The following is a 27,989-nucleotide window of genomic DNA, read 5'->3' on the forward strand; positions in this document are numbered from 1 at the left end:
ATGGGCCACCTTGGAAGAAATTCTCCAGCCCAGTGAAGCCTTCAGCAGACTGCAGACCCAGACGACACCTTTACTGCAATTTGTGAGATCGGGAGGCAGCACCACCCAGCTAATAAGCTGCTCCTGAATTCCTGATCAACAGAAACTGTGAGATATTAAATTTTGTTATTTTAGCCTATTAAATTTGGGGTAATTTGATACACAGTAGAAAAACTAGTGCAGTGCATTTATTTGAAGGGTCTATGATTTGCATCAGATTCTCAGTATAATTACTGATTCGAAAAAGGTTAAGAATTTCTACTGTGAAGCAAGTACAAAATTTCTAAAAATCTTTGGTCCTCATCTTGTAATTTCTATGGGTTTATTTTTAATACGAATTTGGGACTAGGTCCAACGGAAGTGAGGAGATTCAATTCTCCAAACCACTAGAAGACTCTAAAGAATGTTTAAAAGTGCTGTCTCAAGAATAGGCCTAGAAAAGCAAACTTCACCCCAAACTATCAAGCCAAGATCTAATAGAACATCTAGTGGAAATGAAGTAATTTTTCAAGTTCAAAGAGCAAGGTTCACCCGAAAACTAACCACGAATCTAACACGACAGTACATCCTTGAATTACTGTTAAAGGAAAAAGCCAGGTTGCAGAACATTATGTTCCTATTGCACAATGTATTCATGTAGGTGCAGGTGGCTGTGTCCAGAAAAGCTCTAGAAGGATACCTCTCAATCAGGGTTTTCACTCTGCTAGCTAGCAAAAAAAAAAAAAAAAAAGCATGGCTTTCAAAAATACAGTTTATTATAAAGTTGTAGGGTAGCTCACAAAATCAATGAGAGGGTGGGAGGATCAGGTTCTAAAAGGAAATGCAGGCACAGGGCAGCAGGGACCTGGTGCGGCCATAGGAACTGTCTAATGAGAAGCTGCCCCCCAAAAGAGGACACCAGTGTGACCACAGGCCTCTTCTTCCACCATAAACATCTCACTAACCCTTGACTTTGTGTTGACTCCACAATCCAAGTCCTGGGGCAGAATCATCCAAAGGACCAAGAATTTCTTCGGTAGCAGACAATCCGTCAGTGTCACAGTCTCCTTGAAATTGAAATAAATGCTTAGAAAGGCATCTAAGCAGTAACAAGACAGAGGCAATGACAGATTTTATTTTGAAGGGGACAATATATGGACTAGCTACATATGATGAATCTGTGTAAAAATAAAAAGGCAAGGAGAGGGAGTGCTGTGCTCCTCAAAAAGGATGGTTTAAACTAGGACAACTTTTTTGTTGCTGAAAACAAAGAATTTATGAATACGGAGAAGAGAGAGCTAAAATTGCTCATGTCCAATATATAAGTTAAATCAGGCGTATCTCGTTTTACTGCGCTTCACAGATAACGGCGCTTTTTACAAATTGAAGGTTCATGGCAACCCTGTGAGAGAAAGTCTATTGGTGCCATTTTTCCAACAGCATCTGCTCACTTCATGTCTGTGTCACATTTTGATAACTCTCACAATATTTCAAACTTTTTCATTATTATTATATTTATTACGGTGATCTGTGATCAGTGATCGTTGGTCTTTACTATTGTAATTGTTTTGGGGAACCACAAACCGCACGTATATAAGATGGTGAACTTAACTGATAAAGTGTGTGTTCTGACAGTTCCACCAGCAGGCTGTTCTGTTCATCTCTTCTCCTTGGGCCCCCCTGTTCCCTGAGACACAATGATATTGGCATTAAGCCCAACAATATCCCTTCAATGACCTCTACGTGTTCGAGTGAAAGGAAGGGTCGCACATTCTCACTGTAAGTCGAAAGCTAGAAATGATTAAGCTCAGCAAGGAAGGCTCGTCGAAAGTCAAGGCTGGTCAAAAACTCGGCCTCTTGCTGGAACTCCTGGATAGTGGCAAGATTGAGATTTATGTCTTGACAGGTGGACAAACCAACAAGGCACTAACTGTGTGTATCAGCTAACTGTCCAGCTTCTTGATGCCAACCAGGCCATCCTGGACCATTTCTCTCCTAAACCTTATCCCATCCAGCAGTGTAGAAACAATGTCATCTTTGAGGTGAGCCATGTGTTCTCCAACCTCAAGACGAGCTTTGTGTCTTCTTAAACACTGGATCTGGGACATGGAGCTCTGCTCCTAACATTAGGCAATCTATCTACCCAACTCCAGTGTGTTTGTGCAGGTCTGTCTGTCCTAGTCAAAGGGCTGTCCTTGCAAAACAACCTGACTGTGCCTTCCAGGAGCTGAGACCGTTGGCTGGGACATCTTGTTAATCAAGGGCTTGTAGCTCCCTGGCATCCTGGAGTGTCCCGAGTCCAGCTGAGGGTCCTACTGGTCCCTGCCTTCAGGTTCTGGAAGCCACTAGAAGTGAGTTCCTACATCCAGTTTTACCTGCTGCTGCTGTTCTGTTCTAAGGTGCCCTTGTTCTTCTGAGTGGAGACCCCCAGGGAAATGCTGGAACAGGAGAGGACTCCTCACCCCCTCTTGGAGGTCCCTCTGGTTCAGCCCCAACCCCCTCTGCTCTTGTCTCCTCTGTTTCTGCTCAAGAGGCTTTATTGGTGCATTCCAGGAAGCCTTCTCCTCACCTCTGACTGGAACCTCACATCCCTACGGCTGAGAGAATTCCAGCCCCCTTGGCTGGTGAACTTAACCTCCTGAGGTTTCAGACTGGGACCAGGACTCATAGCCGAAAGTCAACTACCTCAAAACAAGTTTGGAGACAGACATTTCTGCCCACTCTGTGAAAAATGAAGTGGTCCCCTGAGCCTAACTGTACCACAAATTTTATGATGTGTATAATTCATTTTGTTATTTTGAAATTCTTTTAAAACTTGGAGAGAATAAGTCAGCAATCTGTCTGCCAATCATATGTAATAAACGTATTATTTTGCCAAAAACAAACAAACAAACAAAAAAACCTCGGCCTCTTTCATCAAACAGTTAGCTAAGTTGTGAATGCAAAGGGAATGTGCTTAAAGGAAATTAAAAGTGCTGCTCCACTGAACACACGACTGATAAGAAAGTAAAACAGCCTTGCGACTGACATGGAGAAAGTCTGAATGGTCTGGAGAGATGATCAAACCAGCCACAACGTTCCCTTAAACCAAAACCTAATCCAGAGTCAGGCCCTAACTCTCTTCAATTCTGTGAAGAATCAGAGGTGAGGATGCTGTAGAAGAAAAGTCTGAAGCTGGCAGAAGTTGGTTCATGAGATTTAAAGAAAGAAGCCATCTCCATAACATAAAAGTGCAAAGTGAAGCAGCCAGTGCTGATGTAGAAGCTGCAGCAAGTTAACCAGAAGATCTAGCTGAGGTCATTAATGAAGGTGGTTACACTAAACAGCAGGTTTTCAATGTAGACAAAACAGCCTTACACTGAAAGAAGATGCCATCTAGGACTTTCATAGCTAGAGTGGAGAAGTCAGTGCCTGGCTTCAGAGCTTCAAAGGACAGACTGATTCTCTTGTTAGGGGCTAATGCTCATTCACCATTCCAAAACTCCTAGGACCTTTAAGAATTATGCTAAAACCCAATATATGTATGTATACTGCGGGACACCGTGCTGTACACATGAAATTGACACATTGTAACTGACTTTACTTCAATTAAAAAAAAAAAAAGAATCATCCTAAATCTACTTGTGCTCTGTAAATGGAACAACAAAACCTGGATGAGAGCACATCTGTTTACAATATGTTTTACTGAATATTTTAAGCCCACTGTTGAGACCTACTGCTCAGAAAAAGATTCAAAATACCACTGCTCATTGACAACATACCTGGTCACCCAAGAGCTCTGGCGGACACGTACAGTGAAATTAATGTTGCTTTCATACCTGCTAACACAACATCTATTCTGCAGACCATGGATAAAGGGGTAATTTTCACTTTTTAAGTCTTATTATGTAAGAAATACATTTCATAAGGCTTAGCTGCCACAGATAGTGATTCCTCTGATGGATCTGGGCAAAGTAAATTGAAAACCTTCTGGAAAGGGTTCACCACTCTAGATGCCACTAAATACACCCACGATTCGTGGGAAGAGGTCAAAATATCAACACTAACAGGAGTCTGGAAGAAGTTGACTCCATCTCTAATGGATGACTCGGAAGGGTTCAAGACTTCAGTAGAGGAAGTCACTGCAGATGTAGTGGAAATAGCAGGAGAGCTAGAATTAGAAGTGGAGCCTGAAAATGGGACTGAATGGCTGCAATCTCATGATAAAACTTTAATGCATGACGAGTTGCTTCTTCTGGGTGAATGAACAAAACCTTAGTTGATAAAGCAGCAGCAGGATTTGAGAGCATTGACTCCAATTCTGAAAGAAGTTCTGTGGGTAAAATGCTATCAAACAGTTTTGCATGCTACAAAGAACTTATTTGTGAAAGGAAGAGTCAATCGATGCGTCATTGGTGACTTATTTTAAGAAACTGCCACAGCCATCGCAACCTTTAGCAACCACCACCACCACTGGTCAGCAGCCACCAACATCGAGGGAGGACCCTCCACTAGGAAAAAGATTATAACTCACTGAAGGCTCAGATGATGGTTAGCATCTTTTAGCAATAAAGTATTTTAAAAATTAAGGTATGTACAGTTTTTTAAACATAATGCTATTGCACACTTAAGACTACAGTACAGTATAAACATAACTTTTATATGCACTGGGAAACAAAAAATTCGTGACTCACTTTATTGAGATATTTGATTTAATGCAGTTGTCTGGAGCCAAATGGGTAATATCTCCAAGGTATGCCTGTACAATCAAGTATTGGTCCATGCAATTTCAAAAAGGCAGGAAGCAAGTCTACAACAGAACTGGCTGAACAGGAATGCTGAAGAGAGAAAAACTTTTCCCTATCTTGATAACTCAAAAGTATTTTTTTTAAAGACTAGATGAAAGCAAAAGACAAAACTGCAGACAAAGAAATGTAATTAAATGATGAATATTTCAAAATCAATTCTATTTTGAAATAAAATGTGTTTCCATCGTAAAGGCAGGAAAAAAAAAAAAGTAAAGCAGTGATTTTTATTTCCTTGGGTAAACATGCCATGGCAGCTTGAACACTTCAAAAATATCTTCTAAAACAAAGGCTCTCACATAAGCTCATAATTCAACACTTTAAAAAGTGTGTATCTTGAATGGACTGTTCTGGATGATTTACAAATAAAAGTATTTTAAAGCAGAGTTTTTTTTCCTGCAGGAAACAAACTATTGTTTTTATTTTACTGTGCCATGAATAATATTCATACTCTGCCTGAGCTATTATGTAAACAGAGCTGTAGAGTATATTTAATCTTTCCCCATCTTCCTTGCTGTTTGAGTAGCAAAATTAAACGGCAGCAATACAGATTATTCATGCCTCAGGGCCTAAAAAATTGGGGGGATGGCACATTTCCAATGTAATAATTCACCCTCCACTGTTCCGTATGATGATTCTGCATTCAACAACTGCAGCAAGCTTGCTAATAAAACAGAAAATCACCAACATTTATTTCTTCAACAAATGTTTATCAAGAGCATACTATGTGCTAGGCCCTGTGCTGGATCTTTTGCATAATGTTTATAGGTTGGAAAGGGTGGGAAAGATGACAAAAGTTGGAAATTTTATTCTCCTTGAAAATAATTATATTCTATAAATATTTGAAGCAGGGAGAACGCTGAAGCTTTTCTTCATTGGAAGAATTTGTCTCTCAAAACCACAATGAGATATCACCTCCCACCTGTTAGAGCAGCTATTACCCAAAAGTCAAGAGGTAAGTGTTGATAAGCATGTGGAGAAAAGAGAACCCTCAAACACTGTTAGTAGGAATGTAAATGGATGCAGCCACTGTGGAAAACAGTATGCAAGCTCCTCAAAAAAAACAAAAAAACAAAAAGAACCACCAAATGATCCTGCAATTCCACCTCTGGTATTTATCTGAAGGGAATGAAATCACTGTCTCAAAAAGAGATTTGCACATGTTTATTGCAGCATTATTCACAGTAGCCAAGACATGGAAACAACCTAAATGTCCATCAATGGTTGTATGGATAAAGAAAATGTAGTGTACATACACAGTGGAATGTTACGCAGCCATAAAAAAGAAGGAAAACTTGCCATTTGCGACGTGGATGGATCTTGAGGACATTATGCTAAGTGAAATAAATCAGAGAAAAACAAATGCTGTATGATCTCATTTATATGTGGAATCCAAACAAAACAAAACAAAACAAAACCTCAACTCACAGAGAGAGAGGATAGATTGTTAGTTGCCAGAGGCAGGGGTCAGGGTGGGATGATGGAGGGTGAGTGAAATGGGTGAAGGTCATCAAAAGGTACAAACTTCCAGTTATAAATTACTGGACAGTTAACAGCATGGTGACTACAGCTAGCAATATTACAGTATTACGTATTTGAAAGTTGCTAAGAGAGTAGATTCTAAAGGTTCTTATCACCAGGGGAAAAAATGTAACTACGTGAGGTGATGGATGTTAACTAAAGTAAAAAGTTAAGTCCTATTCTGAATATTGGGCCTTTTAACAGGTCCACTGAGATCAATGGTGGGGAAGTTTTCAAATCTCCAGCAATGGATTCTCTGATCAGGCAAATGGACAGAAAACGGACCTGACCCAGATCCAGGAGCCTCGCTCAGACAACGATGTGCACTGAAACTGCCTCCCTCTGCTCCAGCTGTCACCCTATTACTTCAAGGACATTGAGAATAATGCTGGAGATTCCTGCTTTAAGTCTTGTTTTTAATACTACACATATACTCAAAGCAACATCCATTAGGAAGCCAACACCCAGGAATAGGGTTATCTGACATTTTAAAGAAGATTTTATAAGACACAAAGCTTTCAATTAAAGTTATTTATTAAAAAACATCTTCCAATCCCGATTCCATATCAAATTAAACAAGGCGTGATGTTACACTGCAATAACCAATCAGATTCGTTTGTACAGGGGGTGACAACGTCCTCATTAACTCATCAGTATATTCTCCTAAATAGCAGAATGTGAGTCCAACTCATTCCCCCTTCACAAAAGGTAGGCATAATTGATACACTTCATACTCCCCAAATTTTTTTTATAAAGCTTGTCTTCATATTTCAGCTAAATATCATTCATCTAATATAAAATGATACTGGCTTAAAAGAGCATCTAAGCAATGCTTTGGATTTTTCTTTTTTTTCCCCCCAAAATTCAAGGAAAACATGATTGGAAGTGTGTTCACTGTTCATGAAGAACCACCTGAGATTCCCTTGTGTTTCCACTCGTCCACTCTTCATGTTTTCCAGTGATTAAAACACGCTGGAAACATTTTTGAGAGCACTAGAAATGCCAGGCTGATCTCAGAGCTTAAAAAAAGAGTCTCTGAGAGGTCTTGGAATTTTTACAAACTTCAAATTAACGTACAGAACACAGGCATTAAAAAAATGACTTTCAGGAGTGCATACACCGAGAGGAAATCCTTTAGTATTCTTCAGCTTTGAACACTTTGGGGCGAGAACTGGTGTCTTTCAATGGGTCAAGTAGTCAGTCTTTTCTCAACAGTTTCCTGATAAGCGACAAACCTTCTCAAATTCATCTTCACGTTGTCGAGAACACACAGCTGATCTGGGCTGTATTTAGCTCTGCCTTCTTTTCGTATCTACCCTCCCCCCACAAAAAAATCATATGTGACTTGGTATATATCACTACTTCCTTTAAATAAGAAAAGCATTCAATTTTGGATGTATTTACTTTCCGAACAAATAGCTGCCAGCACTTGGTGAAACATCTTTCACTCCCAGGGTAATGGAATGGAGTGCATGAGCCGTAATAAAGATAAATTAGGACTGTGCACCTTTTAAATGATGGTTACACGAACAGTTGAATTGTAGACTTTAAAATAATGAGGTTTATGGTATGTGAACTACACCTCACCTCTAGTCTAGAGCAATGGTTCTCAAATTTTAGCATACAACAGTATCACCTGGAAGGCTTGTTAAAAAACGGATTGGGGGGCTGTCCACAGAGTTTCTGATTTTCAGTAGGTCTGGAGCTGGGCCTGAAAATTTGCATTTGTAACAAGTTAGCAGGTGATGCTGGTGTTGCTGATATGGGACATCTCTGAGAACGGCTGCTCTAGAGAAGATTTTTTTAGTAAAATGCATTGTGTTGTGGTTAAATACAATTTGGGACCAAATATATACCGAACAGCCTTTAATGCAACTGTGGCTTCATTCACAAAGGAGCTTCATATAAAAAAAAGAAACTACATGCTGCCATTCTGGCTAACAAAAAAATTTTATCAGGGCTTTATAGCTTTGAGAAAAGAAAAATGCTTAAATTAAATGTCATTACCATCGCAATGCATATTAGGTAGGAAAATCAATCAGAACAACAGAGCTTCCAGAGGCCAGGGCTCATTTTCCTGGTTCACAGTTTGCATAACTACTCTCTAAGCATTTGCTTCCGCAGAGTTTGATACTCTTAACTGACTACATCTGCCTTCCTGGCAGCTGCAGGGAAAGAGGGGACATCTCCTTTCCTTGCAGACTCCCTTTTTCAGAAGTTTAAAGGGCCTGTGACCCTTAAAAACAATGTAGACACCCTCCATGCGCCAGTATGGATATGTCTGTAGGAGACAGTGTTAAATAAAAGCACATCAAGTGCAGGACCATATTATGATGATGCCTTTTGGATAATAAAGGGGGAGAATCCTAATGAAAATACTAACGTACATCTGTCTTTGCTTAGAGAAACACCATCCAGTTGTGAGGCAGGGAACCAGTGGGAATAAACCTCTCACTGCTTAAAAAACAAATACCAGAGGAAGGGTGGGATGGGTGAAATGGGTGAAGGTGGTCAAGAGGTACACACTTCTAATTACAGTGCATCCTTGAACAATGCAGGGGTTGGTAGTGCCAACCCCCCACCCTCAGTTGAAAATCTGAGTATAACTCTAATGGCCAAGGATTCAACCAGCTGAGGATCATGTAGTACCGTAGTATTTACTACGGAAGAAAATCCGCATATTTAAGTGGATACGCCCAATTTAACCTGTGTTGTTCAAGGATCAACTGTATAAGAGAAGTAAGTCCCGGGGTTTAAAGCACAGCACGGTGACTATAGTTAACAACACTGGGTAGATCTTTAAAGTTTTCACTACAAGGGAAAAAAAACCTGTAACGATGTGTGGTGATGAATGTTAACTACACTTATGGTGGTAATCTTTTTTGCGACATATACATGTATCAAATCATTACCTTGTACTGTACACCTAAAATTAACACGTCATATGTCAATTATATCTCAAAAAAAAAAAAAAAAAAAGGAACAAAACCCAGGCAAACAAACAAACAAAACTACAGACTTAAAGCATGATTAACAGTAAACTAGTCACACAGGAAAACTATTCAGTACCTTGTAGTAACTTACAGTGAAAAAGGATATGAAAACGAATATATGTATGTTTGGGTACGACTGAAGCATTGTGCTGTACACCAGAAACTGACACAATATTACAAACTGACTATACTTCAAGAAAAAATATATATCAAAGAAAAAAAAAAAGAGTAAACTGGTCAAGTTTTTCCCCTCAAAACTAATATCACCTATTGGTAAAGCTTAACTCAATAAATGTCAGTCACTCTCACTATATTTTTGAATGTAAGATGCCAAAACGTGAAAATATTAAAAACAAATCAATTATTAATGTTCTAAACCAACATTGATGTAACTACAACACAGAATGTGCCTGGCATGTGTTGCTATTTTTTCCTTCTGGAGAAGAAAACTATTTAAAAAAAATTTTTTTAGAAAACTATTTTTTATGCCTTAAAAGAATTCAGAAAGCTTAAATTTCTAGACATACAATCATATTCATCTAAAAACTTATCATAGGATTCTGTCCATGGGAATTAAATTTTGCGTTAGAAGTTTGCTAGAGAAAAGAAATACATATTGGAAAACAACAAAAGTAAGCTAATTTTTCATTAAAACTTCTATTCGCTTGACAAAGATTTAAAAGCAAAAGTTAATTTAAAATGTAAAAGCCAAAAACACAAATATTTTTATTTCTCAAAACGAAATGGAGATTTTTTAAGAGGAGAATGGTAAACTTAAATTTATGGACATGAAACTCAAAGCTGTTTTTTAAATTTTATTGCTTCCCCCAAACACTGTAATAGTTTTTGAAAATTATTTTTTGACTCAAAGTTAGCACAATGCTTCTGATGAAACAATAAATAAATCCATCCATCCATAAATAAATGGGCAAATGAAGGTAGCTACATTCTCCGTTACAGACCAGCCTGTAGTTTGCTGGCCTTTTTTCCCAAAGCAAAGGGAAATATTCAAAACAATGAAATCAGCCATTTATAATGCATTACATGATATAAAATAAATTTAACGTGTCTATGAAAGTGCTTTGCAGGCTAGAGTGTAGGGCTTACACGTAAGCATTGTGAACATTACTAACCCGCTGCAGAGGGAGGAACTTGTGGACACCATTTTGGCTCAAGTCACAGTGATTCAACAGAAAGGGCGCCTGAGCCCTGACTCAGCCAACAAGCATTCACGCAGAAGGGGGGGTGGGGTGGGGGGGGTGAAGTGCTGTGTGAATCAGTGAGGTTGCAGGGAGGGAACCACACACACTCTCCGCCCACAGAATGTTGAGACTTCAGCATTTCTAAATAAAACGCTACCTACCTTCATTTTGAAGACTGGCTGGAACTCTTTCAGGGCAGATAACAATTTAATTTGAATTGAGGCCCTTTCAGCTTCTTTACCATCTGCGAAAACGTCGAAGAGGGCATCCAGAGCCTCTCCTGCTACTACAAGGGAGGGATCTTTGGTGGCAACCTCGAGCAGAAAGCACCCGATGGTCTGGAGACAATAGCACACATAGATCGTTACCAGCCGACACGCTAAGCCAGCTTCAAAAATAAGTACTAACTCTAAATGTGGCAGCAATTCATGAGTAACATTTTCTATAAAAATGCTAGGGAAAAGTTAAAACTTTTAAAAGGCTACAGACGTTAAAGTGAATCCAATACTGAAAATAAAATAAAATTAAATTAAATTAAATTAAAAAAATAAAAAGACTACAGACTTATCAAATATTTATAAAAATACCAACTATAATATATGCAAGAAGATTTAAAAATATTAAAGTTTATATTCCTAAATAAAATGAATTAACATCCATAAATGATATATGATAGACTGATTTTGGAAATTATTTTAATATTTAATTATTTTAATTATTTCCCCTCTACCTCCCTCAAAAAGGCTTTTCCCATGGTGTCAAAATGCATATAAATACTATCTGTAACCAAAAAAAAAAAATCTGCCTTTTAAAATTATATGAAAAACACTCTAAGACAATTATAAAAATAAAGAACACTTCATCTCATTTGCTTCACTGTGATTTTTTAACATGCACCCATTTCTTCACAATTAGCTAGCTAATGAGCAGACTTTTCTCAACCTGCGAAGAATTGTTCAAGAGTAAAGTTACTTTACTTTGGCTGTTCTGCTTCACCCTTTATGGCTTAAGGGCGATGTGCACATCTGGTATTAAGGGCGGGAGAGTCCAGACTCCAGCTCTACATAACAAGGTGACCATTGGACAGCTTATTGCCCACTCTGGGTCTCAATTTTCTCGTCTGATAAGTGGTCTAGATAACCTCTAAGATGGTATTTAAACTTAATATCCTATAATATAACATGAAAATACACAGCATCACCTATGAAGCGGTCTTATTGAAAAGAATAATCTGAATCTAACCTAGCCTTCAGATCTAACTTTCACTTTGCAGGAATTGCAGACGATAAAGGAACAAGCTTAACACCATGAGGAAGCAGTCAGACAAATCCAGGAGGTTGAGCATTATGAGCCAGTCAGCCCAGGAGCTAAGGGAAAAGCAGGCGGTGTAGGCGGTGCCAGAAGGAGCACTGTTGTAGATCAAGAGAGGCTTAGAAAACCCCAAACCAGGCACAACATGTAGACTTCACTTAGATCCTGACTGAAGCAAACTAACTGGAAATAGACATTTTTGGAACAACTGGAAAAACCTGAATGTATTGGACCATGTATTAGACATATTAACAAATGACAGTTACTTGTGTAAGGCGTGATAATGGTGGTTATATAAGAAACTGTCCCTATTTTTAAGACACGTATACTGAACCCACAGGATGTCTTTACTTTAACAGCCCCAGCAAAGAAGCTACATCAAGTCCATGTGATAGAATACTACTAATTGTTAAATATGCTTGATGGCTGTACACAATTTATTGTACTTTCTATTTTTCTTTATGCTTGAGAAGGTGGCTAAATACAAACATCTTGGAAATCTTATGTTATGCCTGAGAAAAACTTGGTGCTCCCCTAAAGAGGACCTGGGACATTACAGCCTGAATTATATGTACACACACTCATCGGTATGTGTGTGCACACACAGAGCCCACAGCCACCACCCCCCCCCCACGTGTATGTGTGTCAAAATCCCTGGAATGACACAGAAGAAACGGGTAACAGTGGCTACCTCTCTAGAGTCGAACTGGGGGACTGGAAGTTTCAGAGTGGAGATGTGTCTTTTCACTACAGATTCTTTTCTACTTTTCTGAATGTTTTGCTATGTGCATCTATCACCTTTTCAAAATAAGGTCCTTAAAAATATTTCAGCAATTACCATCAGCACAATGAAGGGTAATTTTACTCTTACTCTCCCCTGAGTTACTAGGTTGTATCTTTAGCAGTGCAGTTCCTGAGCAACTGTGCAGAGACAAAGTGCTGGAAGCAGATATGCTGAGTGAGTTCCTAGTGTGCTGGTACGACCAGAGTTGCTGCTTAAAATTTATGGGGGGGGGGTGTTAGGACAAATCGTGTGGGGTTGTGCAGAATGCACGCGAGCCTGGCGTGCTAAGAAACCTGGCTGGACTGCCCCTTCATCAGGAGAAGAACTTAACAGGCACGCGTTTTAGACAACAGCGAAGGCAGAGGCATCTTGAACAGTTCCGAACCTGGGTCTTTCACTGAAGACAAGTTTACTTTTGAAAAAGTACCTCCAGAGGAATGTTAGATGGCAAAACGTGACTTGACGTTTCAAGTACCTATTTAATTCATGTAGTTAGAACAACCCAGAGGGTATATTTTATATATACCTTAGTGGGCAACTTCTTGGTATGATTTCTTCTCACGAAGACCACAGAAGGTTTTAAAATCCCACACCAATAGTCACTCTGCTCCCATCCCTAATGATTGAACAAGTTTGGGTCAGAAGCATATTGTTTTTACCTTAAGAGTTTCAAGTGTGCCATCCTCTTTGGCTAGGACGCTGCCAGTGATTCCTAAAATACTAACCACGTTCACTCTAACCCCGACGTTACTACTGTGGATGCCTGCTTTACATAGTGTCATCAGCTGGTCAGGAGTCATGCACTGTTGAAAGAGAAGGAGAGAGCGTTTAGAGTATTAAACTCAACCGGTTCCAACAGCACGTGCAGCGGGACGGATGGGAGTCAGTCTCTCTCTACAGGCAGCTTGTTCTACAAGGGACACGCACTCTCGGCAGAGAAGTTATTACATATTCTAGTCACTCCTAAATACAGTTGGTGCTCCTGAACTAAGATGAGGCCTGTTCACTTCACTGTCACCATTTAATCCATCACAGCTGTCAGCCTGTAAAAGGGCCTTCAGTTTCCACCTGTTTCATTTCAAGATTTTCACACAGATGTACACAAACCAAAGAGATTCTAATTTCTCTTTAACACTGACCAAAAAAAAAGTGTTTTGAAATGTAAATGTAAACAGGATCATGCAGCTTTAATAAAAATTGGCTGAATCTATACAAGGTAAGAACTTACTCTGAGATTTATGTGTTATGATAAATTATTAAAGACTGTAAAATCCATTAAATTATATAGTGACACCATGCAGTGACAATTTTCATTTTAAATTGATTTGCACACACACGTGGATGCAGGTCTCACAAGAGAGTGGGAATGTCATGTTGCCAAACGATTTCCTGTGAGAAGCAGCAAAGTCTGGTGATTAAGGGCTTAGGATTGTGACTTCCTGGGTTCAAATCCTAGCTGTACCACTTAGCACTGGGCAAATCAGCACAAGTGACTTAACCCTTCTAAATTTGCCATTTGCTCATCAGTAACATGGGGACAAAAATCATCACGCAGAGCTGTTATGAGGATTAAATAATGTTTATAAAGAACTCACTGAACGTTAGCTATTATTATACATAAACATACTAAACAGTTCTAAATCATCACACTCATTTCTGAATCATTTGCTGTGCTTCTGCCAAATCGAATGGTAACAGCTAACATGCCCAGGTTTCTCGGTAAATAATGAAAAAAACTCCACAAGTTGGGACTGTTCATAACTAGGACGAGGCTGGCTGCATTACTAGCAGTATGACTCACACCTGTGAGCTGCCTCATTTGTGTACAAACCTACAAGGTAAAGAACTAGACAGGGAAGCACCACACTGTCCTGGTGCCGTCACTCAGCAAGCCTAGTCCTTGGTTTCCTCTCCTCAAAGAGCAGCACAGAGCCAGCGTCCTGCTACTTCTAAAACCCTGTGCTCCAGCCCATAACACAGGCAACCTGAGAATTTATGATTTTAATACATATGAATGACTTCACATTAACTGAGCATGAGCTTCGAGTAATTTTCTGCAAACATCATACTAACCTAGTAAGCTACTGCCTAGTATCATGGAAAAATGAATAAAAATCCTTTATATTGTGATACGCCCTACAGTACAGGGTTTTCAGAACTTCTCAATAGCCATATGGCAGGGCAGGCATTATTATCATTTCCATTTCATAGAAACCGAGGGTCAAAAGTTGTGTTCTTGAGAAAAATTCTCAAATATACAAAGAAAAAAAAATTAAAGAGTATATATTAGAGGCCAACACAGCATATACTGTATTCAACAGTAAAACACCAGAGACTTTCCATTAAACCCTGAACAGGATCAAGCCTGGATCAAGCTGCTCTAGAGGTATGGCCCGGGAATGACCAAGGAAGGAAGGCAGACAGACTGCCAGAGGAAAGGAGGCCCAAGAAATGTGAAGCCCAGGGCCAGGAAAGGGCATCCAACTGGATTCTGAAACCACCAAGAATCACAATGGGACCAGCGAAGAGTAACAGAGACTGACAAGCAGGAATCTTCGAGGAACGAGGGGTGCCCCTGGCGACGGTGGGTGACTGTAACCAGGAGAGGTGGGTGGTGCAGTCTGCTAACATGTTACTTAAAACTGGAGGATTTTAGAAAGGAAGGAGCAAGGATGGTTTAGAGCTGTGGTTCTCAAACTTCAATGTGCACGACAATAACCTGGAGAACTTTTTAAAACACAGACATCCCTGGGCCCCTCCCCAAAGCCTCTGCTTCCGAAGACTAGAGGTGAAGCCCTAGGATGTGCCCTTATATACAAAGAGGAACAAGATCACTGATCCAATAGCAAAACTGGCAAAAGATAGGAAAAATCACAGCAAAAAAATTGCAAAGGCCCTTAAAACACAGGAAAAGATATCCAATCTCCTCAAACTAGGAGAAATGCAAATTAAAACTGAGACATAATTTCTCACTATCAAACCAGTAAAAAGCCAACATTTTGACATCATATTCTTCTGGCGAGGCTGTGGCAAAACAGGCATTCTCAAACACGGCTGTGGAGATGCAAAGTGGCTAAGGAGGGGACTACAGTGACATCCAGCAAAGCTACAGAGCCATCTGTTCATCGAGCCGGCAAGCCCACTTCCAGGAATCGATCCCAAAGACACAGTGGCAACAACACAACGCATCTTCTGTAAAAAGGCTATTCACTGCAGTTCCATTCATAATAGTAAAAGACTGGAAACAACTCAAATATGCCTCAAAGCAGAGAGGCCGAAAAAACATGGAATATGTATACAATGGAGTAATGTATACAATACACATGGATAGGAAGTTGTAAAAAAGAAATGAGAAACATGTCTATATACTACAATGACTAATAAAGGACAGAAGCAAAGCAAGGGCAGAAGCAGTACTTTTAAGAAAAGGGGTGAAATATGAATACATACATATTTGCTTATGTTTTCAAAATAAGAACAATAGAATAATAAATAAATTTTAAAAAACCATAAAGTGTGGTTATCAATGGCAGAAAGGAAACAACAGGGGCAAAGGGGCAGAAGCTAGACCTCTCTAAATAAATATATATATATGTATAATATACATAAAACTTACCATTTTAACCATTTTTAAATGCACAGTTCAGCAGCAGTAAGTACATTTACATTATTGTGCAACTAACCATCACCACCATCGATCTCCAGAACTTTTTCATCATCCCAAACTGAGACCCTGAACCCAGCAATATCTCCCTACTTCCCCCTTACCCCAACCTCTGGCAGCCACTGGTTCTACCTTCTGTCCCTACGAGTTTAACTACTTTAAGTCCCTCATAAGAGAATTCATACAATATTTGTCCTTTATGTCTGGTTATTTCACTCAGAATAATGTTTTCAAGGTTTATTCATGCAGTAATATTTATCAGAACTTCATTCCTCTTTAAAGCTGAATAATACTCCATCACATGTATATATCATATGTTTCTCTGAACATATTTTGTTTCAGTTTTAACTCTGACACTGTGTAAATATTTTATGTAATCAAAAAAATAAAAATTAAAGCAACCAAACGAAAAAACCCTTAAAAAAAAAAGCTGCAACAACAGAAGCTAACTTTATAACAAGCCGCAAAGAGAAATTTTTCAAGCAACTTTAATAGTAACTTGTATAATCCTAGAGGGATTTTTTTCCCTGAGGACAAGAATCATCATAAGGAAATCTTAAACTGCATTCAGTATGTCATTGTTAGTAATAACAGCATTATTTTGAAACTATTAAATATATTGGGTAAAATAAAGCAAACAATAATAACGAGTATATAATGATACTTAAAATTCACTGGTCATTTTTTTTTTTGATTCATCTTTTTTCTTGTTGTTTTTGGGAGGGGGAGGTAATTAGGCCTATTTATTTATTTTTAGAGGAGGTACCAGGGATTGAACCCAGGACCTCATGCATGCTAAGCATGCACTCTACCACTTGAGCTATACCCTCCCCTTCACTGGTCATGTTTAGAGACTGCTAGGACACCAACTCATTGTTCAGGAAAAAGGGGTGGGGGTGGGAGAAGAATCATACACCTACCCCATCTGTTCTGGTATGTAATTTACTTCAAAGTTACTAAATAACGGATGAAACAGGAAGTTCTCATTTATAGAAGAATCACGGCCAATAAATGGAAAAGAATGACAAAATTAGGGTATCCCCATTTTGAAAGCTCTAATGAAATAATGGCTCTGAGTAACAATTACCACTGGTTGTTACAAGTGACTCCACTGATTAATCTTAACATCACTATTTTATGACAATATTTGTGATATAAAAGTAGAAAATAAATACATACAGCACTACGGATTATTTTTGCCCAAAAAATCTGATCCTGAACGTAATTAAGGCTCTAGACCTAGCTCCCAAATTATAGGAAAAGCGGGAGGCAGAGGGACACGTTAAACAGTAACACTGCTTAGCCAGCCAAACTTGAGAATGGGGAAAACCCTTTAGGACAAAGGACAGCTTCTTCAATGAATAAACAGTATGGGGAAAGAGGGGTAGGAAGGGGAAATGTTACCGATTCAGAGATTCAAGAATCTGTCAATATACTAAAAACTACTAAAATGTACACTTTAAATGGGTGAATTATATGGTAGGTGAATCAAATCTCAACTACAGCCGTTTTAAAAAAATATTTAAGAGATCAAAATATCAACTAAAAACAATATGTGGATCCTGCTTATTAGACGCTGATAACAAACCAATTGGGAAAAAAAAAAGAGAGACATTTTTAAAGCAATCAGGGAAAACTGAACTCTGACTGCATATCAAATGATAACTTTAAAATGTCTGTTAATTTGGGGGTTTGGGATAATGGTATCGTGGTTAAGTTTTTTAAAAGTTCATTTTCTGTCACAGACACACAATGAAGCACACAATAAAGTATTTATGGGTCACATAATAAGATTTCCTTTACCTATTCCAGGATGCAAAAATAAAAATGTAGGAAGATGAATGAAACAAGAATGACAAGATGCTGAGAATCTATTGACACCTATGATAATGCACATAGGTATTTTGGGGGATGTTTGAAAATTTCCTGCATTAAAAGTAAAACATAAACGTGATAAAGGCACCTATCACAGAGGTGCAGACAGATCTCTGCAGAGCATGTGGAGAATCTGCTTGAAAATTTCTGTGATAAAATGTTTTAAAAAAGACTAATGACTCAGGGAAAATACAAGACATATGTCAAATACATTATATCAAAAAAAAAACTGTGTTTTGGTGGCAGTGGTGGGGAAAAGGAAAAGATTTTACTTTAAGTACTTCTGTTTTCATTTTATAAGGATCATGCCATATTCCTTTAATAGAAATAAATACTTTAAAATAGTTAAGTAATACATTTTGCCTTGGGATCTTTGCTAGTTTCACATAAAAATTTTAAAACCTTACCTGAGAAATGTTCTTGGAGGCCATTGTTTGCAAAAGGGCCCTCAAGGCACTACTTATGGCTTCTAAAAAGTCAACGTGCTTAGCAAAATCTAAAACACAAAAGTGAAATATAAATTTGTCTTTCTCTAAGAAAAGTTATTTTGCAGAAAAAGAATCAAAACAAAGCATGTTAAATGTTAATACATGCTACTGTAATAAAAAAATAAAATAAAAAACACTTGATATTCAAGCCCAAACTTCCAGTTAACATCCCCCTGTGAGCTGTACGTGTGAATCTGAAAGATGACCACAAGTGAAATCAAATGACAGTCCTCAACTTCCAGATGCTACATTTTCATTTCCCTCACACTTTAGCACATGATAAACCCGAATGAGCCTTGGTAGACTGAATTCAGCTTTCCATAGGTTACCATCCCCATGCTGGGCAGACACGGGGCGGAGTCATCTCCCAAGTCAGAGTGCTTCCTCGCCGATCCAAACCCACTGCCTAGCCAACAAGTGTTGCCTGTGCCGGGCCAGGCCCCTCCACCTCTAATGCCTCAGTGGCTCCCATGGTTTTTACCGACCCAACTTCCCCTTCCCATTCCTGCTCATTTTTATCCTTTTCTTATTGTCCCTTCTTCCCACACAGGACAAAAAGAAGGACAGCAATAAACAGTCATGTCAACACAGTGGGACAGAAGGGCGAGGGCCACCCAGGTGAGTTGGCTCCCTTCCCCCTTTGGTGGGAAGGGAAAGTGACTGACATGGTGTGACAGTTTATATTTTCTAAAAATAGCCACAATGGCACTTTCAGTTCTGCACGATCTCCCAGAACTCGGCAGCTTCCCCTATGGATGTAGAGTAATTTCCCCTCCCCTTGAATCTGAGTGGGACTTTGTGGCTTCTTCAATCAACAGAACACAGGAAAATGAAAGGCTAGGGTGTAAAAGGCAACGTGATTTCCACCTGACTCACACGTGTTTGCTCCCCTCCTCTCTCTCAACTCTTGCCCTTGGAAGCCAGCCACTGTGTTATGACACCCAGATCACGTGAAGAGGTCACTTGCCGGGGTTCTGGCTGACAGCCCCACACCAACCACCAGACATGTGAGTGAGCAGACCTCAGATGATTCTGGCTCCCAGTTTCCCAACAGAGGTTTCTCAACCTCAGCACCATGGACATTGTGGACGAGATAATTCCCTGTTTGTATGTCTGTGTGGCCCCTGTGCACTAGACTATTTAACAGCATCTCTGGCCTCTACCCTCTAGATACCAGCAGAAGCCCCCAAGTTATAACAGCAAAAAGTTTCTCCAGACGTTGACAAAAGTCCTCAGGGGCAAAACTGCCACTAGTTGAGAATGACTGGCTTAGACGTCGTGGAGGAGAGACAAGCCGTCTCCACTGTACCCTTTCTAAACCCCTGACACACAGAAATCATGAGAAATAACACATGATTATTGCTGTCTTAAGCCACAAAGTTTTCGTGATTTGTTATGTAGCAATAGACACGCTGGCTTCCTCCCTGTGGCACCTGGCCGCACAGACAGTCTGATGCCCCCTTTTGGGCGGTCTGGTCTGCAGGAGAGCAAGGCAGCTTCTGCACAGGTCTGAATCCAGGCTTGCTATATTTTTCTCTCATTTTACATTCACGTTAGGCACAGATGTGGGGAATTTCTGGAAGTATCACAGATCAGACACTAGGATACTTTGGGATCAGACAGACCTGGGACAGAATCCAGCCTCTGACATTATGTGACCTCTCATTGTGGTCCTGGCTCAAATGTTACCTCCTCAGAGGGGCCTTTCCTACACTAACCATTGTGACATCTCATATCACTCTGCTTTTATTTGTTTCTTCCTAGCTGAAATGACATCACACCTTTACTCCTATGAGAATGCAAGCTCCATGAGCATGATGGCCTTGCCTGTCTTGTTCATGCTTGGATCCCTCGGACCCAGCACAGTCCGTGGCATAAAGTAAGTGTTCAGTAAACACACGTTTAAAGTAAAGGAATGACTCTGACGAAGTTCCTTAACCTCTAAATCTCAGCTTCCTCACCAGGAAGGTAGGGTAATAATGCCTAGCTCATAAAACCTAGTACCTAATAGGCCCTCAAAAATTGGTATAACATTGTTACTATTAAACTTCAAAAAGTCACCATACTGGCTATGAAGAGTAAATTATATTTGATTAAAGCTGTAAGTGTATCCCTGGAAATTCACTAATGGCACATAAAACAGTTGAACAATGTAACTCAATATATACTAGAACATATCTCAGACTCAATTTTTTTTTCTGTCGTACATTCTTAGGAAAATAACCATTACCTTAGATTCAAAATCCTAATCTACACGACTGTTTTACATTATGTGAAATTCATACTTTCCCTAAATTTGGGCAATTTTTATTTAATTCACATGTCTGGCCGTTTATCCAAATTAGAGAAGGAAGTTCAAATGACTGCCTTTCTGACAAATTTTCAGTAAAAGGTCAACACATGTGGTATTGTCAGAAGAAATTAAGTAAATGTCAGAAGAAGTTAAACAAAAGAGGTGATTCAAAATGTCCCCTCAACAACTTTGTACAGTATCTAAGAATTTGTAGCACGCCTGAATGTGGGCAAATAGTCAACCCACAAGCAATCAAGAGGCAAATTATATTTAGGTGAATTTTTCAGACTGATTTTCAATGTTCTAATATGGAATTAAAAACATACCCCAAAATGGGTGATACTACCATTCTAACTATAATGAAAAAGAGTGTTCTGCTTCCCAAAATCTAGGCAAACAGGAAATCTAAATGATCTTAGAGCCCAAGCAATGGAGCAAATGACAGACTGACCCAATCTGAAAATACAACAGTGCTCAAAGTTTCTTGACGTTTTGAAGATCGGTATTTTAAATGAAGGAGACATAGATATCGGCGCTTTGAATGCAAGGACCAGATTCTCCTGGAATTTTCTCCCTTCACCTCTGATGTCAGCCACAAACATATGTAGGTATGTATCACAAATTTTCTAACGATTTGGAACTATGTTTTAGCATTAAAATTAAAACAAGTTAAATATGGCTGTGTGATCTTCATACACTTAACTTTCAAACATGGTAACACAAAAAAGCTGAGAGAGATTTAGCCCCAGTCTCCCCGCCAGATTCTCCAATAACAGTTCATTCTATCCATACAGAACCCATAGGGTTACCTTACTTAATAAATCCCAAGTGTTTAGAAGGAATATTTTAGAATATCATCACTAAATATAAGCAATTACTTTATCAAAAATTTCATTTTGATAAAAGATTGTGTCAACAACAGCTATGAAATTGGAGTTTATTTAAAATCAAAATGTTTAATTATGTTTTCCCGCAATTTCCGTTATTTCTCCAAGGCTCAGCTTGTTGAGGGTTTTCCTGCGATCCCTCCAGGTAATAAATGTGCATGCACCAGTGACCATAAATAGCCCGCTGAACTAGGAGAAACAAACCTAAGAGTTTCTGCATAGCAGAGGCACAGAATATGTGCACTTACTTCAAGTGAAAGATGCTGGTTGGGGATTGGGCTTGTGGTACCTTAACTGGACTCTAACTGAGAAACGGCCCAGAGGAAAGAGATGGCAATTGTGGAACTAGGGCAGACAGGGTTAAGCAGGTCTTAGAAGCGCTAAGAGGCTTGGGTAGGTCCTGCTCACCTGGGGCCCTGGCTGTGGACTCCCCTATTTGGCCCTGCTCCCTGCGGGAAGCCCATGGGAATATGGGTGGGTGGGAGGGGGCATGAGCAATAGCAGCCTTCCACCAGCCACCCCTCCATAGGACATCCTGCTGGGCTGATGGGAGCCATCTCCCTTTCCCACCCTGCCATCCAGATCTCTTTAGGTTTATAAGGCTGCAAGAGAAATACACAGCTATAGTCACCATCTGGCCAAGTCACCTCTGTACCCCAGAGCTGGCCCAGTCCCGGCTTGGCATCTTAGGTATGGCTATGACCTGTCTTAGGTATGGCTGGGCATAGTTTCCAAGTGATCACACCAACTAAAGAACGCACAGCCTGAGCTCTCCTGAAAACGGCATCTATTAACTGACAAATGTTGAAAGGTTGATAGAGACAGAACAATAACTACATTCTGAACATTTATTTACTTAATCTTTAAAAATTAATCTAGAACTTCTAAAACATGCACCATTAAATACACAGCACCTCTTGATAGAGAACAAAATAGATGTCTTAAAGAACTGAGGACGGCAGAGTGGGTACAGCTCAGTGGTAGAGCGCATGCTTAGCATGCACAAGGTCCTGGGTTCAATCCCTAGCACCTCTATTTAAAAACAAAAACAAAAAAAGAGTTGGGGAGCAACTCTTGAAGGAATGCTCATTCAGAAACTTGTATTTAGTCAAAAGTGACCATATGTGGATCTTTTAAGAGTTTCAACTCTTAGACTTAGTGTTGTGTCTGAGAAGGGAAAATGTTAAATTGCTTGCAAGCAATTACAGTAGATTCGTGTCTCCTGTATTAGCCCTCACACCAGACATGAATGGTGGGTAATGTGCAGAATTCTCCTTTACTGTGTAAAATACTACTATTTCCTCTCTGTCTGTTTGTTTGAACTCCTCCAGTTTAATGTGGTGAAGTTAAATGAGCTTCTACGACCGTGAACTCTGACGATCCGTTAGAAAAGCACGCAGTATACCCTGCACTGCTAGATCATTAAAAAGAACAGTTAGCTACGTACAGTTTCTCTCTAGGTTCCCGTGTACAAATGAAATTAATCCATATCAGAGATGTGTAATAGAGAGATTCAGCTTTTACCATGCAGAAGTGTTTGAGGAAAGATACATGTTAGAGAAAAGCAAGGTATAGAACCGTGTGTATGGTACTCTTATCATTTGCCTTAAAAACACTCACACATATACCTTTACATCAAGAATCTGTCTGGAGGAATATACAAGAAACTGGTCCCAGTGACCGATTCTGGGAGAGGAACTGGATGGTGTGAGAAAAAGTAGGGAGGCTTTCCACTTTATGGGCTCTCAAAAGTTGTGAAGTCTGTCATACACCTTTGTATTACCTAATCAAGTGTAAATCAAGCGGTTTTATACTTGAGGAAAACTAAAGAATAGAGAATTACCCAAACATCTTAATGCAGCCTAATATTTATGATACTTATGATTCAGCCTGATTTGTCCAGACATAACTGGTACAAGCAAATTTTAATAAAAAAGAAAAATATAACCCATAGGCCTGCTTGCATACCTGGTTTTGACTCTACACCATTGACAACTAAAAATATATGACTTTTAGTGTTTGGGAAAGGTTTCTGCAGGTTGGATGAGAGACAGTATACAATTATGGACTCCAAGTTCCCGCTCGCTCCGAGCAGTTTTTCACAACAAGGCCCAAATATTTACCTGGCTGGGAAAAAAGCAGCTGTGACAGATGTTGTGCAAGTGTCTGAAGGGCTGCAGGTCCTCCCAGATGGTCCACATCCAGGAGGGACACAAGACTCTGGAGACACACGAGGGCTCTACACTGTACAGTGTTCATTCTGGAAAGCAAGGGAGAGAATGCTGTCTGTTCCTCTCACAGTCACCCAACAGAATCCAGTACTGCATTTGAGCCTAAGCTTCTGGAAGCCTAGGACTGGGACTACCTGCAAGCAGAAGGAGGTCTAGGGCAGTTAGCAAGGAACCTTAAGGTGAACTGTTAACCCGACCAGATCAAACTGCTTGCGTGCGCAAGGCCCCTGAGACACTGCTCACCTATGAGTCACACAGAATCTGCTTGAGAAGAATTGCTATGCACGGCAGCAGGGTTCTTCTTGTTTGTTTTGTTTTTTAAATTATACCCCACCCCACCCCACCAGTCACGGACCATCACTCTCTATTTCCTTCCTCTGCCTTATTTTTTCTTCATAGCCCTTTTTTAGGAGGAAGCGGGGATAATTAGGTTTAATTGTTTTATTTTTTTTTTTTATGGAGGGACTGGGGATTGAACCCAGGACCTCAAGCCTGCTAAGCCCACACTCAACCACTGAGCTATACCCCCTCCCCCGGGCAGCATTTTTAAAATCATTTTTAGTTGTGAAACATGACATACATAAAGTGCTCAATGAACATACGAGTTTAACAGTTTATAAAGCAAACAACCTGCACACCGAGGTGGGTGATAAATGCTGCCAGCACCCTCACAGCCCTCCTACCCCTTCCCCATCACACCCCACCTCCCTGACCCCGATAACCAGATTTTTATGGCCGACGTTTCCTTGCTTTGCTTTGCAGGTTTACCACCTACCTATGCATCCCTAAACAGAACAGTTCAGTGTTACTTGTTTTTGAACTTTGGAAAAACTGAATCACAGAGTGTATATTCTTTTGTGACTTGCTTCTGGCTCAATATCATAAGTGTCACCCATGTTGTGAGCAGTTCCAGTTTGGGTCTTTTTATTGCTGTCTGCGTTCTATTGTATGATTATGTCAGAATTTATGTATCCACTCTGCCACTGATGGACCTTGAGGTTCTTTCCAAGTTGGGGCAACCGTGACCCACCATGCTGTGAGCATTCCCCTGTCTTAGTGCACACAGGCACACGTTTCTCTAGGGAACATACACAGAAATAGGGCTCTTGAATCTGAGCGAGTCAGCACCTTCTGTTTAATGGTCCACCATTTCATATAATAACATAACGACAAGTGGTTTTGAAAATAGAAAAGTTCTTACTTTCTAATCAAAGGTTTCCAAGTGGGGTTCCTAGAACACATGTCAACTGCAATGCTGTTTGGAAAAGCAGTTTTCTCAAAAATCTAAATTTAAAAAACAGTAAAGCAAAGGTTAAAGGTTTTTTTTTAATACATGATCCTTTTATAAAATCCCAACATATGACTTCTAAGCGAGATGTAAGGCTCAATATAGACACACTGCAGCCTACTTCCAGTGCTGTTCATTGCTCTGTTTCCCAGATTGTATCAATCACCTGCGCCTGAAAGTGTGAGCATACTTCTGCACAAAGAACGAATAGCGTTCGTAAGCCTTCCCTGCGCTCTACAGTGAGCCAAGACTGAAAACAGATTACCTTCTTGGGAAGGAGATGGTTGGTGAGAGCGGTGTGAACCTCGTGGGAGAGGCAGAGGGGGGACAGCAGCTGCCCACCGCATTCGCTGAAGGAACCCTCCATAAATGCATCGCTTTCGTCGCTGCTGGAAAGCTCTTCCCACTCGTCGTCAGTGGGATCTGGGAAAGAGGGCAAACCAAACACAACTGGAATACTTAAGACAGTCCTCATGGCAGCTGCCCTCTCGGGCCAGGGGAGGAGGTCTAGACGTGAACTGGTCACAAACCTTCACTGCAGCACATGTTGACAATAATTTCCAGAGCAGTCTGTTGAGCTGTCAGCAGTGCTATGGCCTCTCTCAGCTCCTTGTTGGTGGGCTAGAAAAAAAGAGAAAAAAAGCAAATGACCAACTCTCAAATGTTTGGGAAAATATTTTCATGTGACTTTCCTTAGTTAAAGCCTACCAAATGATATTTGCATTTGGAACAGAGGGCAGGGAGGCGGGTAGGCTGGAGAAAAGTCAGAAAGCCCTGGAAGTAGAAATGAGCATTATGACTCCTCTAGGTGCTGTGGTGCGTGCCCCATTCACCGGGTATCCATCCATCCGCATGGTTATTCTCTAAGTGTTGCTTAGTTAGCTGGACAGAACAGATAGTCAGGAATTCTGAACTGATTTCACCCTGAAACTTAATCTAATGTGTTAAGAAGTAGCTCAGCACACTAAGGCTCGAACAAGAGTTCATTCTCAGACACCAGGCACTTATACACAACAAACCTGCTTTTAGACGCTTAGATGTCTTAGAAAAGACTGCATTAACAAGAATTACTAACAGGCCCTTAGACGACCGACAGAGCTTGGCTAGGGAGCAGATAGGCTTCCTGGCTTTCTTGGAAGGCTGCAATAAAGCCTTTCTTTAAGACTGAAGAAAGAGGGGTACTTTTTCTTCTGGAAATAAATAACATGAACTTACTTTATCAAGCAACATTCTCAAAATAGATTGTATAAATTTACATGACCTTAACTCTCAAGTCACCTATGAAAAGTGAAGTAGCTACAGTGATGTTCCAAAATAGTGCAGAAGCTAAAAGTTATGCTTATTTTGTCTCAATGTTTCCCAACTTCAACAGTTTTCTAATTGTCTTTTAAATGGCTGCACAATATTCCATTAAATGGATGCATTATAATTTATTAAGCATTCTGCTAGTGTGGAATATTTCAGAGTAGTTGCTATCTTATTTCCTCAGATTTACTGGGACAAAGGTTAAAAACACATCTATAGATCCTGTGACATATTCCTGTTCTCCTTTCCAGAATGTTCATACTCATTTATAATCCTTCAGCAACTTCTTTGTGCAACGATTTAACTGCAGTTTTGAACCATGTCCTCAAAAAAAAAAAAAAAGGCAGATGGCTAATTTAATAGATGCAGCGTAGGAATCCGTGTGTTTGTTTTCCTTTTATTGCTGGCATGAATGTATACAAAATTTATCCCTGTGCACTTCATGCATGTATGATATCCAACTAAACGTTTCTTAGAGCACACTCAAAGCTATGACACAAACATACGCCACTGCGGGGCTTTCATCCACTTAACATGTACGAAGATCTGGCTTAGAAGAACTCTGAAATTAAAAGTTTCACTCCTGTACCTGACTCTCCTGCTCAGAACATTTCCCTAGTTCTGTCATCACACTGACATAAAGAATAGTCTAGAGGAAATGTTATGACATCTGAGACTTGCTTCAAAACATTCAGCAGTGAGAGGGGAGAGTGGGTGGGGAAATAGATGAAATAAAACAGACTATGACTTGATCACTGAGATCTGTCGGGAGCTGGGCAGGGAGAGTCCTACTTCTGCGTGGAACAGCAACAACCTAGGTTGGTTTGTTCTTCACAGATTTGGGATTATACCTTCTCAAGTTAAATGATGCAATTAAGGGTTTTGAGTCTAAAGGACTCCTGCACAAGCCAGCACTGGGCAACGTGAACGCCCAGAGCTGCCTGACGGCGAATTTCTATTCCTGGCACACGACAGCACGATGCCCAGCACCCTACTGGCACTTAAACTCTGGCTGCCTGACCAGCATGTTAACCATCCCATCTGCTCAGCTATGGGGATAGACTTTAAAAAGCAAGTTTTGTTATGAGAAAACACTGCATTTTCTAAGCACCAAAATTCTAAGTAATATTTAGGAAAGTGAATCTCTAATAAGTTAAATATCAACACTTTTATTAAACAGTAGCACTTCTTCTTGGTGGACCTGGACCTCAATCTCCACTCATGCACTCCCTTTAGGGCAGCTGGATGCAAGGCTGGAGTTGGAAAACCCACAGGAGTGCTGTTCTCCTGCTCCCAGCCAGGGACGGCCGACCCTTCAGAGTTCCCTGACAGCACAACAGTCATT

General features: G+C 40.0%; 1 protein-coding gene and 1 long non-coding RNA gene across 5 annotated transcripts in view; one reads left to right on the forward strand and one right to left on the reverse strand.

Annotated features, from left to right (window-relative positions):
• Positions 1-772: 772 nt before the first annotated feature.
• HEATR3 (HEAT repeat containing 3) overlaps positions 773-27,989 on the reverse strand; it is a 39,450-nt gene continuing 12,233 nt past the window's right edge. For 3 of the 4 annotated variants that reach the window (XM_031458490.2, XM_064489186.1, XM_064489187.1), the window contains 8 exons: positions 25,870-25,960; positions 25,605-25,762; positions 25,253-25,335; positions 23,944-24,080; positions 18,560-18,648; positions 13,273-13,416; positions 10,680-10,856; positions 6,840-7,635 (listed from right to left, as the gene is read on the reverse strand). In XM_031458490.2, the coding sequence (XP_031314350.1) occupies positions 7,513-7,635; positions 10,680-10,856; positions 13,273-13,416; positions 18,560-18,648; positions 23,944-24,080; positions 25,253-25,335; positions 25,605-25,762; positions 25,870-25,960 (1,002 nt within the window). In that variant the 3' untranslated portion in view covers positions 6,840-7,512. Of the gene's footprint in view, positions 1,706-6,839; positions 7,636-10,679; positions 10,857-13,272; positions 13,417-18,559; positions 18,649-23,943; positions 24,081-25,252; positions 25,336-25,604; positions 25,763-25,869; positions 25,961-27,989 lie in introns of those variants that run through there. The other variant, XM_031458493.2, reaches the window with a different exon arrangement.
• On the forward strand, positions 19,193-21,568 carry LOC135322171 (uncharacterized). Its single transcript, XR_010382538.1, has 3 exons — positions 19,193-19,258; positions 20,405-20,519; positions 21,326-21,568. It is a non-coding gene; the product is annotated as an uncharacterized LOC135322171 (long non-coding RNA).

Source organism: Camelus dromedarius, chromosome 9 (genome assembly GCF_036321535.1).
Source record: "Camelus dromedarius isolate mCamDro1 chromosome 9, mCamDro1.pat, whole genome shotgun sequence".
NCBI classification, from domain to species: Eukaryota; Metazoa; Chordata; class Mammalia; order Artiodactyla; family Camelidae; genus Camelus; species Camelus dromedarius.